The 18,037-nt window shown below is 29.6% G+C and overlaps 1 protein-coding gene across 6 annotated transcripts in view; it reads left to right on the forward strand.

Moving 5' to 3' along the window:
• Window positions 1-295: 295 nt before the first annotated feature.
• LOC130631298 (high affinity cAMP-specific and IBMX-insensitive 3',5'-cyclic phosphodiesterase 8B-like) overlaps window positions 296-18,037 on the forward strand; it is a 30,076-nt gene continuing 12,334 nt past the window's right edge. Inside the window, exons 1-7 of one of the 6 annotated variants that reach the window (XM_057444385.1) lie at window positions 296-1,221; window positions 14,316-14,372; window positions 14,714-14,848; window positions 15,020-15,075; window positions 15,407-15,463; window positions 17,018-17,072; window positions 17,445-17,533. In XM_057444385.1, the coding sequence (XP_057300368.1) occupies window positions 913-1,221; window positions 14,316-14,372; window positions 14,714-14,848; window positions 15,020-15,075; window positions 15,407-15,463; window positions 17,018-17,072; window positions 17,445-17,533 (758 nt within the window). In that variant the 5' untranslated portion in view covers window positions 296-912. Of the gene's footprint in view, window positions 1,222-2,566; window positions 2,591-10,117; window positions 10,296-10,362; window positions 10,402-11,696; window positions 11,724-12,934; window positions 13,550-14,315; window positions 14,373-14,713; window positions 14,849-15,019; window positions 15,076-15,406; window positions 15,464-17,017; window positions 17,073-17,444; window positions 17,534-18,037 lie in introns of those variants that run through there. The other 5 variants (XM_057444389.1, XM_057444390.1, XM_057444388.1 and 2 more) reach the window with 5 other exon arrangements.

Consider the following 18,037-nt stretch of genomic DNA (forward strand, 5'->3'; position numbering starts at 1 on the left):
GCCATCGCTAAGGTTCCAATCAGCTTGCGCGTATAAAAAACATTTCCCAACGACCGTAACGGGGGTAGTGCCTGATTTCAAAATGGCAGCTAACTGCCTCATTACTGTTACGTTGCTGCCCTTCCGGTCAATATAATTAGGTAAAAGTTATTTCAAGTGATTATTTTTTTACTAAGCCTCAAAAAGCTAGATTTAGTTTAAATGAGAAATAAAGTAAACAGAATTTACAAATATAATTTTAAAATCGGTGTTAAGTCCCCCCCCCCTAAGCTGCCAGTCGCAATGTATTTTTCTAAAAAAGCAAACGGTGAGATTTTAGGGAAGCAGGTTGACGATGCTTAAATTTTTACTGAGTATTTCTCATAAAATTTAGCTACTATTTATTATTTCCTCGTTTCTAAATTTCCTGTTTGCCCTCCGTGACAATTACTCAGATTTAGTTGGATTTTTTCTAACATTCCAGTGTTGTTTACAAGAGATTATTTTTTCGATACCTTTATGCAGAAGTGGATTTCTTTCCAATAATGGGAGAAATATTGTAAACACAGACATTTCCGTTTATGGGTTGAAAAGTTCACGGCTTGGGAGCCACGGTTTTGTCTCGATTTGTGCGAATCAGTAACTGTACATTATTCTATTTTGCAAATTGAAGAAGGATATTGAGTTTGGTTTTGTTCTTGAATACGAAACGAAGGAAAAATCATCATCAATCCCGTCTTATTATCTTAGTTGAAGAGCGTATGACAACAGTTTTGCACTTTCTTGAAAGCTTTAGGTATTTTGATACAGCTACAGAGTTTTTAAGTTGTTAGCTAACTTTGCTAAAACAAACTAAAACTACAAAGGAATCATATGCGTGTAAACAGTAACAAATATTCCTGTTAATGCCCATGGACTCGATGTCTTGCTTAAATGGGCTGTGCACCTAGCATTCACGTCTCTCAAAGTACTGGCGTTGTTTACTGTAGAGACGATTCCAAAGATTCCCATAGTGGAGTACCTGTGTGTATTTCGAAAAAGTTAAGTTCAGCTTCTTTGAGTATATCAGAAGTTGTCAGTCACATACCTGGATCTCATAGGGAATCATTGACTACAGAAGTTCGTATTACTCGGTATCAAGGAGGCAAAGGTGATTCTTTAATCACAACAACTACACAGGCTTGGGTTACTGCTGAAGGAAAACAAACCCAAACTGATCAAATGCTAAAAGGAATGGACAAGGTATTATTTTTAAATTACTGGTATTAGGGGCCGGCGAGAAACAAATTTTGTTATGCTTTACACAATTTTTTTAATGAAGATCAAACCCCCTACCCCTTTCCATTACAAAAAAATTCTTACACTGTGTGGGTTGTTGGATATTGAAGGCAGTTGTCTGGTAGAGCTCTGACCCTAATTTGGTTTGCCTAGCTCAAAATGAGCATTAAATACCCTAGGACTCTCTACCAAAGCCATGGAAATCCTGGAAATAATAGGCAGGGTATAACCCTCAATATTTGTGTGGCTAGCTAATGTAAAATATATCTCTCTGTAACATATTTTTTTCTCCTTAACAAAGAGTGGTACCATCAGGACATTATAAGCAGGAGATTGTTTAACTTATGTAAAACAGTGTTTATTACCATTTAATTTGTCTGACAATGTAAATTTTTGTCACATATGCTTGACCCCAACCTCTTTCATAGAAACATCCTTAAAGTGTGACAAAATTTTTTTGTGGTTGGTCCCTAACTTTTACCATACAAGACATCTTTATTCAGATAAAATGTTTATGCCATATTTTTTTATATATTTATATTGTTGGGTATATATATATGTAGACTAGTTTATGTGTGGAGAAATGTTCTGATTTAGCATTGGGCCAGAAAATTTTAACAAGTGCCATGATCAGGGAAATCTAGTAAAAAAAGGCACTTACACTGAAATTCCTACAGCTTATTCTTGAGAAGAGAAAAAAAAACTAAGAAAAGTATTTCCAGTTTCCTTTGCATATCTTGTTTCTAAAAAATGTATAAGTTAAGGTTTAGACAATATTTTCCTATGTGGTTCTGCTCTTGCTTTCCTGGCGCACATGTGTACATTGTTGGATTTTGTAACCATTGGAATCTCATTTGTTTGCCATATCGTTTTAATTGTGTACAAACTAGGTTGTCAATTTCATGGAAACATCTTTAAAGATAGTGAAAAAAACAATAGCTGGTAGCTTCAGATAGTCATTGTTTTCGTGAATGACATTGAATGAATTTGGTCAATTTATTATTTTTGTCTGGAGATTTCCTTTACTTGGTAAAAAGGTGTTGATAAAATGGCATATCTTAAATGGCATAACTTAACTTTAACTTTACATTACAACAGTTATCCCTGTTACAGGCCTCAAAATTCACATTAACATGACAAATTAGTCTGCGGCGTTAACCCTAGAAAAGCTGCCACTTGAAACTGTGAGAAGTTTAACATTGATAAATAACAAAAACATCATCTCTCTATTGTTAGCTAAACTTCGAATGTCTGTTGATCTTAAAGTGTGTAAAGAAGTATCAGTCAAATGTATTTAGGATCTATATTCGCATTATGTTGCTGAATGCTTCTGGTAAGTTTGAAAATGTCGTTATCGTTCGTTATGTTTTCTCCAAAACTTGAATTGCAAAATTGTTTTAGAGTTACTATAGGGTGTGAAGAGCCATAAAGATAAATCGTTCTCCTGGACTTGATAAATTTGCAGGCCTGCATTCACATTCTTAGAAAATCCATTGCAATAAACATAATTCTAAGAGTTAAACAGCATGGTTTCTGAAAATTAAATGTATAGACATACACAAGATTGTTTGTGCCTATTAAAGGAACCCTGAAGCTGATAATACACAAGCGACTAGTTGCTGGTAAAGAGTTATGTTTTACAGATCAACTTGTGTATAACATTAAAATCTGTGTTTTTGCATATCTGGTTGCTTTTAACAAAAAAAGTTTCAAGCATGTTAATGATTATTTTTGTACAACAAATATAAATGACATATCTATAATAAATTGTAGTTGTTTTGAAACATTTCGAGACTTTTAGAAACAAAAGAAAACAAACATAGCAAAAACCAAGATTATACAGAAATTTAATGGATGGTTTAAAAGATGGCTTATAAAGTTAGGGTAGTCTATTTCGCTTTCTAGTCAAAATCCCCACAAAAGTGTCTGACCAACTCTAAAATATTTTTGTTTTAAAACCATGGTTTTGTCCATTTTTATGCCCTGTTTTATTTTATATTTCGAGCTTTGAAAAGATAACCGCAGCTGCTTTTATTTCATCCTCACTGTATAAAGACAAGATGTTAAAAGAAAAAGTTGTTTCGTATATGGCACGCCTAATTAAAAGCAGTTGATGATTTTTTACATGCTATAGAGGATAAAAAGTTACTAATCAAGTCTTTTGGATTTTTTTTAGAAATCTTATATATAACTTCGTTTTTAAGATTTTAGCTTCAAAGATTTCCATCTAGACATAAGCCAATATTTGGATCTTTAATAATTATCTTTAATTACAGGTAGAAATGTAATGTCAGTTTTTCCTTCAGTCATTATAATATATGACATCACAAGTTCCAATATTTTAAATATCTAAATCTTAAATATCTCAAGAAATAAGAAAGTTTATAAAAAATAATTTTTCATGTTGGATTGGACACGCATGCCTCTCGACATGCCTAAATTTATGTGCTATATATATTTTGCTTGCATAAGCTCTGTCATGGTGTGTTATTAACAAGTTCTGCACGTATTGAAACAATGTGGCAATTTTGTATAAAACTCATATCCAACTTAATTAGTTGTTCTACCCTAATTTTCACGAAAACAAAAAAATAATAATATCAAGCAAAAAAATTTTAAGCAAAAAAAATGTAAAAAACAAACATTTTCTCATTCCATCTCGTGAAAGTAGAGCATAGATAATAATCAATGATGTTATTTTTTGTTGGTTGAATGTCAATCTACAATTATACTAAATAAGGTGAATAAATAATTTTACTTAAGGCCACCTGAAGTAGATTTGTTGCCATAATACTAAAATGCGCGATGCGCTAATTTTATAAATACATAAATAGTTACGTGGTTAAACAGAAGTTAAATTTTTATATGATTTATAACAAAAATTAGCTATTTTTGCTAAAATAGTTATAATACAAGTGAAAAAAAGACAGATTATTATTGTTGTAAGCCCTCCTCTGTTATGAATTTTAAATAAATAATTTTAACGCTTCAAAAGACTTAATAATTATCAACTAAACCATAGTCCGTAAAAAGAATTTGCATTTAAATTTAGATTTTTCTATAAAACTGCGCAAAAAACATTTAAAGAACACTAAAATTGTTTTATTAATTTAAGTGAGAGAAGAATAACTCGTTGTATAAATTTCGAGACAGCGCAAGTATAACTTTTAAAACAATACAAGTTTATTCTGTACAACTTTCAAAACAGCATAAGAATAATTCTTCCTGTTTAGCTTTCAAAACAACACAAGAAAAATTCTTGCTGCATAACTTTCAAAAATAAGTTTTTGAGCATGCAAGTATTTTTATTAAGAACTATTTACATTTTTTAGTGAGACAAATTAATATTATTTTTCCTTCGCAACTAAAAAATAGAACTTGCGTGCGTTATGCAAAAGCACATAGAAAATAATGGTTGTCATAACACCCTCCTCCGTTGTCATTTTTTATTATTTTTTGTTGTTATTGTTCCCACCATACATTCCCGATAATATTATTTTTATTTCGCTGCCTGACCTGATATCGACTTCACCCATAGAACAACTAATTAAGGTGACCTTGGCAAAATTTAGCCAACATAAAAAAACATTTTAGCAATCCCACTACTTTCATCTGCAACTTATGTTTTTACACATTTTGTATAGCAACAAATTTCTAGTATTCTCATTTTATATTAACCCTATTTGGTCCAGGAATTTCCGAACATATCATGACATGGGGAACTCCGCTCCCTCCCCCCTTAATAACTTTTTATAGGCTTTTCCAAATTGAATCAAACTTAGCACACTTATAGCATGTCCCAAAAGAAATAAAATGGCAGATATAAATTTTTTCTTATGTCAGCACTTCTTCTATATATAACGTCATCAAAATTTGTTCAAAATACCACACTCTGGTCGAAATTTAATTACTTTCGTTCTAGAGTAAATTTTTGCATTTTGTTTGAATTTTCTAAAAGCCAAATAAAAGTTATTAAGGTTACTGTAAAGGAAAAAAATCACTTTATGAGTAGTCTCAGAAAAACCCATATAATTTATCAATACTTTTATATTTTTTTTTATTTTTTTATTTTTTTTTTGTTTCTGAATGCTTGATGAAAGACTTTTTTGAAGTTCATCTTCGTGAGATGTTAATTTTCCAAGAAGAAAATATAACGAAATAAACACGGCTTGGCTTCTTTTTCCGACCGTGTGGTCGCAGACTTCTCGTTTTTGCACCATTATATTCAGCATAAATTAAATTTAAAAAGGTTCCCGTGTTTTTTTTTCTAACAACGTCGTTATGAAATTATTTGTAATTATATATAATCATTCAAAAAAATGCATATTGTTTTCTTTCTGTCGTCATAATTCGCTAATCAGTAGTTTTTACAAAAAAATCCGGGAACCTTTTGTGCATAATTTATGCAGCTTTCCATTAAATTTCAATGAGCCAATAGGAAGCTTTTGGAAAAAGAGACCACAAACGTAAAGGCATGTATGCGAAAATTTACTAACAAGATATTTGTTTTTAAAGATTTCCGTAGGTGTTCTGAGTATGCAGAAAGTGTGAACTTTTTCCTTATGCTGAATATGCGTGCACACGTTCAGAATTATTAACAGACAGAAGTCAGGGTTACAAGAGAAAGCTCATATCCATACGACAACATTTATATATATACTAGTTGTTAGACGGTGGAAAAATCCACGGGTTCGCCCGTCCTTTTTATACAGCATCACGTTCGTCTCGCTACTTGCGCAGCTAAGCTACCATTTTGCGTGACAGACAGACGTATACGGGTATTATAATATAGATATTGATGGTGAAAGTAAACTATCTAAAAAATATTATTATGCATATTTTTATACGGGAGTTCCATATCGTGCATAATGTTCACAAAAAATATGCTCAATTCATTTTGCACATATTTTGTTGAAGGTGTGAAGGATATAACACCTCTAAAAGGCTTTTTCCAGAAAAAAGGGATGTTCCAAATATTTTCATGGAATATAAAATATGTCATTCGAAAGAGAATTTTTTTTTTATGTCATGAATTTTTTTGCAAAAATCCTTTACAGTAACCTTAAACATACTTTTCAGGTTTTTTTATAGTTCGCATAAAAAGTTGCAAAATTTCTGAAAAAAATGTCTAGATCGTAAAATGGGAGTTTTTATGTTTTAGCTACCCCCTAAGTTTTAAATCAAAAGTGACTTAGCTTTTCTAAACACATTGATTTTCTTATTAGCTAGAGAAAACTATTATATTTATAAGAAATAAAAACTACTCTATAATAATATGTAATAAAAACATTGTTTAAATGCATACAGAAAATAACGAAACATTAAAAGGAATGAGTAGAAAACAGTATAAAATGCAATGTTTACGGCTGAATGTGTGCAAACCTGAAAAACATGCTTTGAGGTAATACGTATGATGTTTGGGAGAACATCTGCTGATCTGATAGTAAGTTGCGTTAATACGCGATTTCAGGTTTAGGATACCATCTTTAATTTTTTAGCGTAGTAGAGCAAATTGGACTTCAAAACTTTATTCTTAACAGCGCTTACAAAAAGTGCCAGAATGTAAAGGCTCTTTCAAGAGATTTGTAACTTTTCTTGGAATCCTTTTTGCTTGAAAGTGCATTTGTTCCAGACATTTTTACTAAAAAAACCCTTATCAAGGGTGTTAATTAACCTAGATTAAACAAGACAGCATCCCTTAAAAACTAGATGCAGCGGGACAAAAGACCTAAACAAAGCTATGAGGGCAGAGTAAAAACTGAGCTCGTCCGTTACGGTCTCGATAGATGTACTGGAAATCCAAAACATCTTTTTATTTTTAATTAGTTTTGTACTGAAGTAGGGCAATAACCAGGACTGTCAAATTGGTCTTAAATGTGAATGTGATAATAATTCAGTAATGTTATCTTCTACATGGGGAACTAGGGACCACCTTGGACCCGTTTTTGAACAGACAGTTAATGATGTCATTTAAAAAAATTTGAACCCCAATTCTTCTCCAACCATTCATTAAAAGCACATTTTTCTATACATTTTCTTGATAGCGTTTCAAGCTCTAGACAATGTAGGCCATGGGTAAGCAAATTTTTAAAATAAATTTTTTCGTGTCAATGGATCATTGCTTATGTCAAAATTCTAAAGACAGATCTTTTTTACTGTTTTTCTTGTTAACTGGATTTTTTCACTTTTTTTCAACTAGTTTTTGTTAATAATTAAGCTTGTGATTACATGTGGTATTTGAACTTCTTTCAATCAGTTTTTGTGCACACAAAATAAATTGTGAAGTAGCTTTTTCATGCTAGTTAACTTGTTCCCTAAAATAGAGCCTTTATTAAAATTAGGATTTTTTTAAATCTTTACAATAGTTTACAATAATTTTTTTAAATTCTTCTGTTAGTCCAAATATTTCAGCCCTGTGTTGGTTCTTGGGCATCACGCATTCAAAATTAAATGAATGAATGCAAATTTTGTAGTGACTATAATAAAAATCTTGATTGTCAAAGAGTGTATAACTTTTTTCAGATTTGTTTTGCTTTTCTACTGACTCATGACTCAACTATTTCACGTTTTATTTATTATATAACCTTTTATTTGATTCATTTTTATGTGGCTTCTGTTCATTTCTCTTTCTCTTTTTTTTTAATTATAATTATTTTTTCTAAGCTTTTTTAACATTATATTATGAACTTCATTTTGAACCCTTTTTTTTTATTTTTTTACTAAACTAGTAATGAAATACATCATTGTTTTTTTGAAATGATAACAAAAGTGGAAAATCTTTTTCATTGGTATGGTATGTAATGAAATGCAGTAAAGATTAAGTAATGTAATAAAAAACAAAATAAAAATTATTTAGTAAATTTTGTTTTATTTTTGGATCCCGTCCATGATCTTTTTTTAAAAAAGCTTTTTCAAACTTTTTTGTGGTTGCTGTATTGGCTTAATAACTTGAGTAGTTTAGATCTGTTCTTTTTTACATCAAACACAGCTATTATTTGTGATTACCCAAACCAACCAAAGAAATTGCATACTTTGCACGTTTATATATATTTGTTACTATATTTAGCCATATGCCTGAATAAATAGGTAAATAAGTAAGTAATACTAAGTCTCTGTTTGACATCAAATTGTGATAACTGAAAACCACCAAAAATTTTTTTTTTTTGGTCATAGAGTTGAAAAGTTATGTCTGTGATAGCAGTAGCAGTTTGTAGAACAAAATTAGAGATGTCAGTTTCTAAATAATATAAATTTATCTTTTACAACTTTTTAATTGGCTGCTAATGTAATCAGTAATGGCAGAACATAAATGCCACCTTATGTTTTGTACATTTTGCACATTTAGGTTAATTAAATTACTGCTGCAAATAAACAAATCAATAAAAAAAGACTCTTTGTTCAGAATATGTTTTAAGCATCATTTGATTATAATCAGTTTTCTTGAGTATAACATTTATTCTTATAAGATGCCTAAAGCAATCAAAAAATCGCAAAATATACACAAGGTTTCACAATGCACAATGTTTAAAATCCTGTGCTGTTGCAACTAAGTTTTAAGTAAACACTCCAACTTTCATTCCAGGGAACATAAGGGCTAACAATAAGGGCGAGCAACCACTCTTACACATTCAAAGACATTTAATTTTAAGAAAAAAGATAATAGCTAAGTCATTAATTAAAAATTTGTTGACATTTGTTACAAATTCAGCATTTCTATGTGTTGCACTGTTATATCATAGGATTTAAAGTGGATGATCTCTGTGTTCAATAACCAGAGCCACCAGACTTCTCTCAGGAGACCAGATAGGATAGGATATTAACCAATCTGTATCATCCTAGGCAAGCAATCAACCAAAACATTGAAGAGCTTTGTTTGAAAAAATTTGTGAATTTTTTCTTTCAAAACATAATAACAAGTTCTAGAACTAACTTGCAGGATGAGGCTTGCACATACTGTTTTGTATCAGAAACGTTATAACAGGTTCCAAAACCAGCTTGCAGAATGAGGCTTGAACACACTGTTTTGTATCAGTAACATAATAACAGGTTCAAGAACTAGATTGCAGGATAATTCTTAAACATACCGTTGAACATACTATTTTTTATCAGAAACATAGTAACAGATTCTTAAACTAGCTTACCGGATGAGGCTGGAACTTACTGTTTTATATCAGAAACATAATAACAGGTTCTCGTACTAGCTTACAGGATGAGGCTGGAACTTACTGTTTTGTATCAGAAAAACTTAAAAACAGGTTTCAAACCTAGCTTGCAGGATGAGACTTGGAGCTTTTACAACATGTAAATTTCTTTATACCACAAGTGTTTCTATTTGTTTTTGTACATAAAATAACATTACCCTTTAAACTTGTACTGAAGTAGCTGGAATCATTTAAAATAAGGGAATTATAAGGAAGGCAAGTCATACAATTATTAACTTTCTTAGTGTCAAACAGATCTAAACTCATCAATTTTAATGCAGTTAAGACATATTTGATTTGTGTTTCCAAACACAGGGAAAAGTGTATAAATGTTTTTATCATTAAATTTAACCAAAAAACCAAACCAAAAAAACAAGAAGCATAAAATTTAAAGAGAAAAGGTTTTGCATAAGGACTTTTTTGAAAATGTTTATGTCTGCCCTCTTAATAAAACTGAAAAACATTAAATTATGCTTTCTGTGATGATCAACTGTGATGACGTCAAAACTTTTAACCATGTTTGCTTTGCTTATTTATCTTGTTTACATTTCAATCTACAAACATCTTGTTGTAAATGATTAATGTATTGTTCACATTTGACAAAAATCTTTTTTATCAACATTTGTACATCAGAAAGTTGTTTATAAAGCAGGAAGGCTTACACTGAGTGGAGTGTCTCAGGATGTCACTGCGTCATGATTTTAGTAAAAAACATAAAACTAGCAAAACTCCATGTTTAATATCAACTTCTTAATAATAGAATTAGTGAGCTTTGTTTTCTTATGTTTTCTTTGACAGAAATGTAAACATGACAAAAGGAGTTGAAGAGATCACACGGTAAAGTGATATTTTCAAGTAGCTTGCTATCTTTTATTTATCATCTGTACTTTGAATTAGAGTTTAGTGATTTGCGTAAGAAATGAGAGAGCATTTACCCTATAAGGTATGTCATATTACACAAAGAGAAACTATGTAATTTGCTAACATTTGACATGATGAAATATACTTTGAGAATATCAGAATAACACTTAGATATACGTTCTTTTTTGATTTAGAGTAAAAAATAAAAAATTAAAACTGATTTGACTTGTATAATTTTTTTTATCAACTCAAAATTTTATCCCAATGATATATTGGAATTATTTCTTACTACTTTTCAAAAAACCTTGGCTTTTTTTTAATAAATAGAGCTGAACTTGTAATAACTTATTCTCCTGTTGAGTAATGCACAACTAAGCTCAGTTTGAGTGTGTTGGTTTCTACGTGAGGAACATTTTGGTTTTATGAAAGAGTGATATTTATGCTTTTACAAATTCAAATTCATAGAGAGCATTTATAATTGTGTACTACAAACATGAGTATTTTGTAATATAATTGTGTATTGGTTTAACACAAATAGTTTTATGCACTTTACAAAATACAATCAATCGATCTTATGACAAGTCTGTTAGGGATTGTAAAAGTGTTTTTTTAAAGCGATTGCCAGTCAAGAGTAGCACCGAATTTATGCAATCCAATATTCTGTGAAAGGTACACCTTGTAACAGCATTGAAACATTTATTTTTACGGAGATAAATAATAGGTGTGTTAAAGTTCAGGAAGAATATCAGTTTATTTATTTATCAGCCATAAATCTTGTTATTAATTTTATCTATTCATTCTAAATTTGAATTTACAGACAATTTTAAAGTCATTTACACTTGTTTTGAAAGATAAACTCTGTTTTATCAGTATGTTATTATTTCTTGGTGTTTATTAGAACAACACACATCATAAATTTTAAGTGATGCAGCATAATGCCTAATGATAGATATTTGCCCGATCTAAATGAAAGATTTTAAATAATGAATTAACAAGCAAAATTAGCAAAGCATGTAGAATGCTTTGATTTTTTTTATATTATTTTAAAAAAGTAGAGAAAATTTGGATATGAATTACTTTGTGTTAAAGCACCTTTTAAATACTACAAACTAAAATATAGTAGTATAGGTCATAGATTTTATAGCCACAGACTATGCACAAAGGTTTTATAGAAAGAGTACTGCACTGGTTACTTTTACCTACCGCATAGTAAATGAAAAGAACTCCTTTTAAGGCCATATCTGATTTGTTGTAGTTCAATTATTATAATATCTTTAAAGTTTATTAAACATGGATTATCACCCCGCATATGTCTGGAGGAGTATGAATATTTGTCACTGAATTGTTTCACAAAAGCTTATAAGATGTTAATATACAATGAAACAATTAAATATGGTACGTAAGGTAGGGAATTAATTCACTATATTCTTTTGAAATAAATGAGACTGAAATGGCGTACTTTGTATCCTTAAGCAGGTTGTTAGTAGTGATCTGCATAATAAAGCTTCCTTGGTCATTCTTTTATTACAGAAAATAATTAGCATTGATGTTTAAGTAAAAAGATGTTAATTAAACTTTTATTGGATCAAAAGTGTCCAGCTGAGTTGTGGTTTGTTTAGAAAAGAACATCCAACACAGGATGTTCAGACCACACAAGGATTGTAAATTTTTGCATAAGAGAGGAGATACAGCTAAGAGGGAGAGAAATGTTGGATTTTGTAGATGAAAAATTTTATTTTAATGACTAAGTAGATTTTCTTGTTCTTAATTAATTAAAAGTTATTAGAGCTGCATATCCACACCTGGTTTCTACATGCTCATAAGAACTGCATATTTTATTCTACATTGACAAAACTTGTCTTTTATTTTTATTGTTTGATATGTCAAAGTTTTTTTTTTTATATAACAATTGAATTCTAAGCTAACTAGGTTGTGTTTTTTCTTCAGTTTTTTTATTTTATATTTCTATAGTGGTTTGTAGTTTCGATTTCTTTTTTGCTTAACATTAAAACAGCTGAATAAATAATGCTACTTTTAAAGCCTCCTGAATCATTCCCTAACATATGCACTTTCATATTGTTTGTTGTAAGAGAGAAACCAGGCTTGTTAAATTCTTCCTGTTGCTTAGATACAATCATTAAAATGGACATTGTTAGGAAAATTAACTGTGTTGATTTGAAAAGACATTAATTTAAATGTGAGGAGTACATAATGTGTATGAGTGAAGTTTTTTTCTCAAGCACAATGATATTCTCAACTCTTCTAAACTAAATTTACAATATTGTGTGGTGTAATGCTTTGTTAAAAGAATGATATCATGTTGGTAATTTCATAACAATGTGCTGCTTATTGAATCCTTTAAGATACTTGATATACTTTTATGATTTTTGAGATCGTTTTTGATATATATAGCATGGTTTACACTTGTGTATTTGTAAATTTCTACTCTCATGTTTTTCTTCTGCTATTTGCTTGTGATATTTTCAAAGGTGAAAAAATATTAAATATAACACTTAAAAATGTTTTATGTATACATTTAAAAAGGTTTTTTTTTGTTCTTTTATGTCATTCTCCTTTTTTTCTATATTTTGAAATTTATAATACATGTGTTTTCTCATCAGTAAATAAGTACAAGCATTAAAATTGTGCAGTAAAAAAAATTTGTTCACATTGTGTGTGTAAAATTTGTAAACAAGTCTTTCTTTTAGTTAATTTATTTTTTTACTTTGAAAATGTCAAACGTAGTAATAATAGTATGAAAATATAGTAATAATAATATAAAAAAGTTCTGGGTTGTTATGATTGCTGAAAACACAACTAACACATCAATTCAATAGTTCAAAATCTGTCTTGATCAAACACCTGCTTTGTTGTTCTTCAACTTTTTAATTTATTTATTTATTCATTTAAAATGGAGTTTGTTATTAGAGGGCATAGTACAGTTTGCGTGTGATTCTCTGAGGAAAATATGTTTCGGTTAAAAGGCTACTAGTAACATCTAGCCATTAATTTTTATACTTCAACTAACATTTGATTAAGGCAAAAATGAAAACAAATGATATAGAATAGAGACCAATGCCATGATGAAGTGTGAAAAACTTTTTTGTTGCTGGGGTGGAGTTCCTAGTTTTCGCAGCATAAGCAGAGGAAAGACAAATCCGTCTGGTTTGGTTGCTAATGGCAATGTGGCTAATGACAACAATACCAATGTTGTGTTTGAAAATATTAGGGTATGCATATATCTTCACAATAGGCTTATGACTTGAAATTTTTTTTATTCTCTAAAAAATGTGTTGGATAAATTAAAGATAGCAAAAACCATGTATGTTTTGTTTGATAGCTAGTCTCCAGTTATCTCGGTCGCAAGAACAGTCAGCAAATAACTATAGAGTAATTATCAGTATTATTTTAGAAGTCTGGTTCATCCTTAAAAAGACGACAAAAATTTTAGATTTTTTTTTTCACCAATTCCTGACCCAAATACGAGTACACTACAACCCAAATTGTAAGTACAAGTATAGCTAAATAAAAATGATGCAAACATACAGATAAACAAATAAATAATCAAAACAACAGAGTATGTCACGACTGTACACTTTAAGTGGCTACCATATTTGTTTATATATATCACTACCATGTGCATTTATCCTGGCATGTTTCAAGTTAGTAAGGATGTTGATGATCTGTTAGATAAGAAAAGTAAGATTATTGGAATTAGGTGTTCTGATCTGTTGAAGCCAGCGGAAATCAGTAAAATGAGGGTCACAAGGAGATAAGACTAGATAAGACATAATCTGCCAACCAACATATGCTGCAAGAAAGCGAGTCAGGAAACAACAAACCAAATTAACAAAATCAGATGTTGTGGACAGCAGTAACAGTATATGTGATAATCTCATGACGGTCATGAATATTTTTCACAGTTAATGTTATGTCCAAGATTAAGTGAAAGTTGGACAGGGATATCTGATTAGCACAAATTTTATTTTATTTTAGGCCAGCAAGTCTGAACTGCAGCTTGGACCAATGAAAGTATACAAGCATCCTATGGAGGTAATGTGCTATTTTTACAATTATGCCTGCATTTTTTAAAAGTTAGAATTTGAAAGCTTTTATACCTGTGCAATTGGTAAGAAAGTAAATTGATATATAAAAACATAAATCAATACACCAAAGATTAGAAATATTGTATAATGAGACATAGGTTGTATTGATTTTTTTTCTTATTAAACACATTTTTTATGAAAGTTAAGTTGTTATCTTTGTCATTAAGAAATCCATTAACAAACGTGAACTTAAAGTTGAACTTAAATTCAGATTCAAAAATTTTTTAATGTAATTAAATGTATCAGAAAAATAATATATCTTGTTATACTCACCTTTTTTTTGAATAGGTTTTACTAATATTTGGTTCAGACGATGGTCAATCAGATGCTTTTATATCTGGTGCCAAACGAGGAGGTTATAAATACAAGTTGCAGTATACTACAGAGACGGCTATGGATTATTACCTAAAGAAATTACCTGAAGTAAAACAACTATTTTACCTAAAGTTTAGCTTCAATTTACTTTTAAATTTTTAGTTAATTAAATTTAAATTCTTATAATAATTACAAACAGAAATTAGGTTACTTTTGCATTAAATGGCTTTATTCTTTCAGGGGCTCATTCTTTATCAGTTTTTCACCTATTTCTTTTAGCTTGTTATAATTGATTTGCGTTCAAATGTGTATTTTGATGGCGAAACTCTGTGTCGGTAAGCATGTTCTTAAGCGTATAAACTCTGAAATCGCTATATGCTGAGTCACAAATAATATAGTATGAGAACTTAAAATAATTGAATTAAAAGATTGTGATTTGGTATCTGCAATATCAACATGTTTGTAAAATACAAAACTGCAATCTCACAGTGATCATCAGTTTTAATTTGCAGACAATATCTGCCCATACACAATGCAGATTAAAGTTGCAAATTAATAATTCCTTCTTTATATATTGCCATTATAATATTGAGGAAATTTTAAGCTGTTAAATTACATGTTTTAAATTGTTTTTTGTATATGTTTGTTTGATTTCTTTTTTTATAGAAACATTAGATCAACTAGACCCAATGTTAATACTGTTATTGTTGGTGTGACAAAAAAGTATGTAAAATTTACGTGTTCTTTTTTATTCTTTTTTGCTCTCCTTAATGCAATTCTGTGAGTGAGTGATAATCTTAAGTTGGTTGTCTCATAATCAGTTCATCCTTCCTGTCAGTAATTAGAAGGACAACTTTTAATCATCTATTACCAACAATAAATCCTGTTTCATATTCCACATAGTAATGTTATGTAAGATGTTTGAAAATGAAGAAAATTTAAATGCAAGATTTCTCTTGATTATGTGTTTTCTGTGAAATGCTTGGATTGTTTGGCTTGCATGAATTATAGTGTTTCAAACACTGAACTGTTTAACCTGTATAAACACCCAAACGCAATAATAAAGTGTTTTTAACAATAATGACTTCCGCTGAAAAATCGAAGGTCATTGGTACAGCTCTTGGAATTGTGCCAGTTTATTGCTTCATTAGCTCAACTGTCTAGCTCGTTTATTTTGTTGGTAAATAGAAAATATATTAAGAGTTGACGTTTCCCTTCCCTAGTTAAATTTTTTTATTGTTTTTGTCTTAACACCTAATAACATCCTGTAATTATTTCAAGTTGACCTTACATTACGCTTGTTTTGAAATTTATATCATCACTCATTTTTCTTCTTTCAAATTGTTGTGTTGTTTATCATAAAGAATTAGCATTACGTTATAATACAAAAATTTTCAGGGTAATGTGTTTCTTAAAAATTTTTCCAAAAATACCCAGTAAGAAATTTTGTCTAGATTTAAATTTGAAAAATATTCTTTGTGTGATTTTTTGCTCTACTCTTTTGAAGTTTTTTAATAAAAAAATAGATAGGGATCCTTAATGCTATATAAGATCTTTTTATTATAGCAAATGTTGACATACCCCTTAAGATTGCAATTGGATTTTTTTTTAAATTAATAAATGACAACATAAAATTCAAAGTTTATTTACTTTAATTTTAATGTATTTAAATATCTTTTGTCTCCTCTAAGATTTTAATCATTTATGCCATCTAAAAACTTTGCATGTTAACTTTTACTACATCGTATTTTTAATTGTTTGCACAAGCGTTTGCTTCATTTTGGCAAAATAAACTAAATTAATATTACTTTCCAACTAGTGGAAAAATCCGCTTGGGCAGAAAAACAATAAAAAAATATATATATATATGTATAGTATGTTTTAGAAGTTTTGATAATGTCAGCAGTGCATATACAAAAAGTGTTTTTAGGAGTTTGAAATCTACACAATACACTGGCAATAGGTAAACAAATTTCCTACACTCTGCAATGTAGAGTCTGAAACACTGATCAAGAAAATGTGTAGGATCATGTACTTTCAACGAATTGTTAAGTAGATATTAGTGTTCAAAAATTTTGTTGACGTCAGCAAAGACTAACAAATGTAAAAAAGTGTTTTTTTTAAAAAATTTGTTTACCCATAGCCTCTATTGTGTAGAAGGTGAAACGTCGATCAAGAATATTATCCACCTTGGCCGTTACAGATCTTTGTATTATTATAAGAGATTTTACCCCTTATTAACATACTTTTGCAAACATTTTGCATTTTTCTTCTTAGAAATGAGCAAGAAGATATATCCATAGTTTCCCTTCTAAAATGTGGCTTCAACAGGGTAAGGGTAAAAAATACCTTGACTGATTAACTGGTTGATTTACTACTTTTAAATTTTCATTTATAAAATAGACACTGTTGTACAGATTCGTTGGTTTAGCCGATTGAATTCTTAAGGCTATTTATATTTCAACTTTGTTCATTGTTATTTTGCAGTAGATGCAAAAATACTATCCAAAAAAATTGAGTTTTTTACTTTATTTTTCCCTGCGTTGCAGTTCAGGGATGCATCAAAAATTGTTTTCACACATTCAGTTGTTTTCATTTTTGCTTGATGATGATAACTTTTAAAATATAGATAGCCTTATTTTGTGCATTTAGTGCTATAGTGGCCACACATGTTCATATCAAATCAGTGTTTGTTGTTTTTTAGAGATTTGTGGAAGATCATAACACTACAACATGTCTTAATGAATTAATAATGTTAGATACTGGAGAGGTATCTTCACAATGTAAATTAAGGTGCGTTAGTTTAGAATTGTTGTTACAAAATTTATAACAGTATAAAGATTAATAATTAAACCTTATAGTAACAATGGTAGATAAATAAACTTGTTGGTTATAGTTGTTAAATTTGACACCCACATTCTCCAATACTTAAGAAAATATAGTGAAATAATTTTTTTAATTGATTAATATAATTATTATAACAACTGTATAATTGTGGCATTTTAAAAAAAATCATTTAAATTATTATTTTCAAACAAAGTTAATATTACTTAATTTCTTTTCCTGTATAATTTTATGCTAATTCCAATATAAATAAGAAATTTCAGTATAAATAGGAGAGCCTTAATTGTCACTATCGTTAAAGCAGCTAATATGTTGCCATTTTTCAATATTTGTGTCTTAATTATTTACCGTTTTAGTAGTAAAAAAACCTTACATTTTATTATCTTACAACTTGTCTTACATTTTATCTTCAATATTGTGCTTTCGGCCATCATCATTAAGCCAAAAATGGTG

The sequence above is a fragment of the Hydractinia symbiolongicarpus genome, chromosome 1 (assembly GCF_029227915.1).
Source record: "Hydractinia symbiolongicarpus strain clone_291-10 chromosome 1, HSymV2.1, whole genome shotgun sequence".
Classification (NCBI taxonomy): Eukaryota; Metazoa; Cnidaria; class Hydrozoa; order Anthoathecata; family Hydractiniidae; genus Hydractinia; species Hydractinia symbiolongicarpus.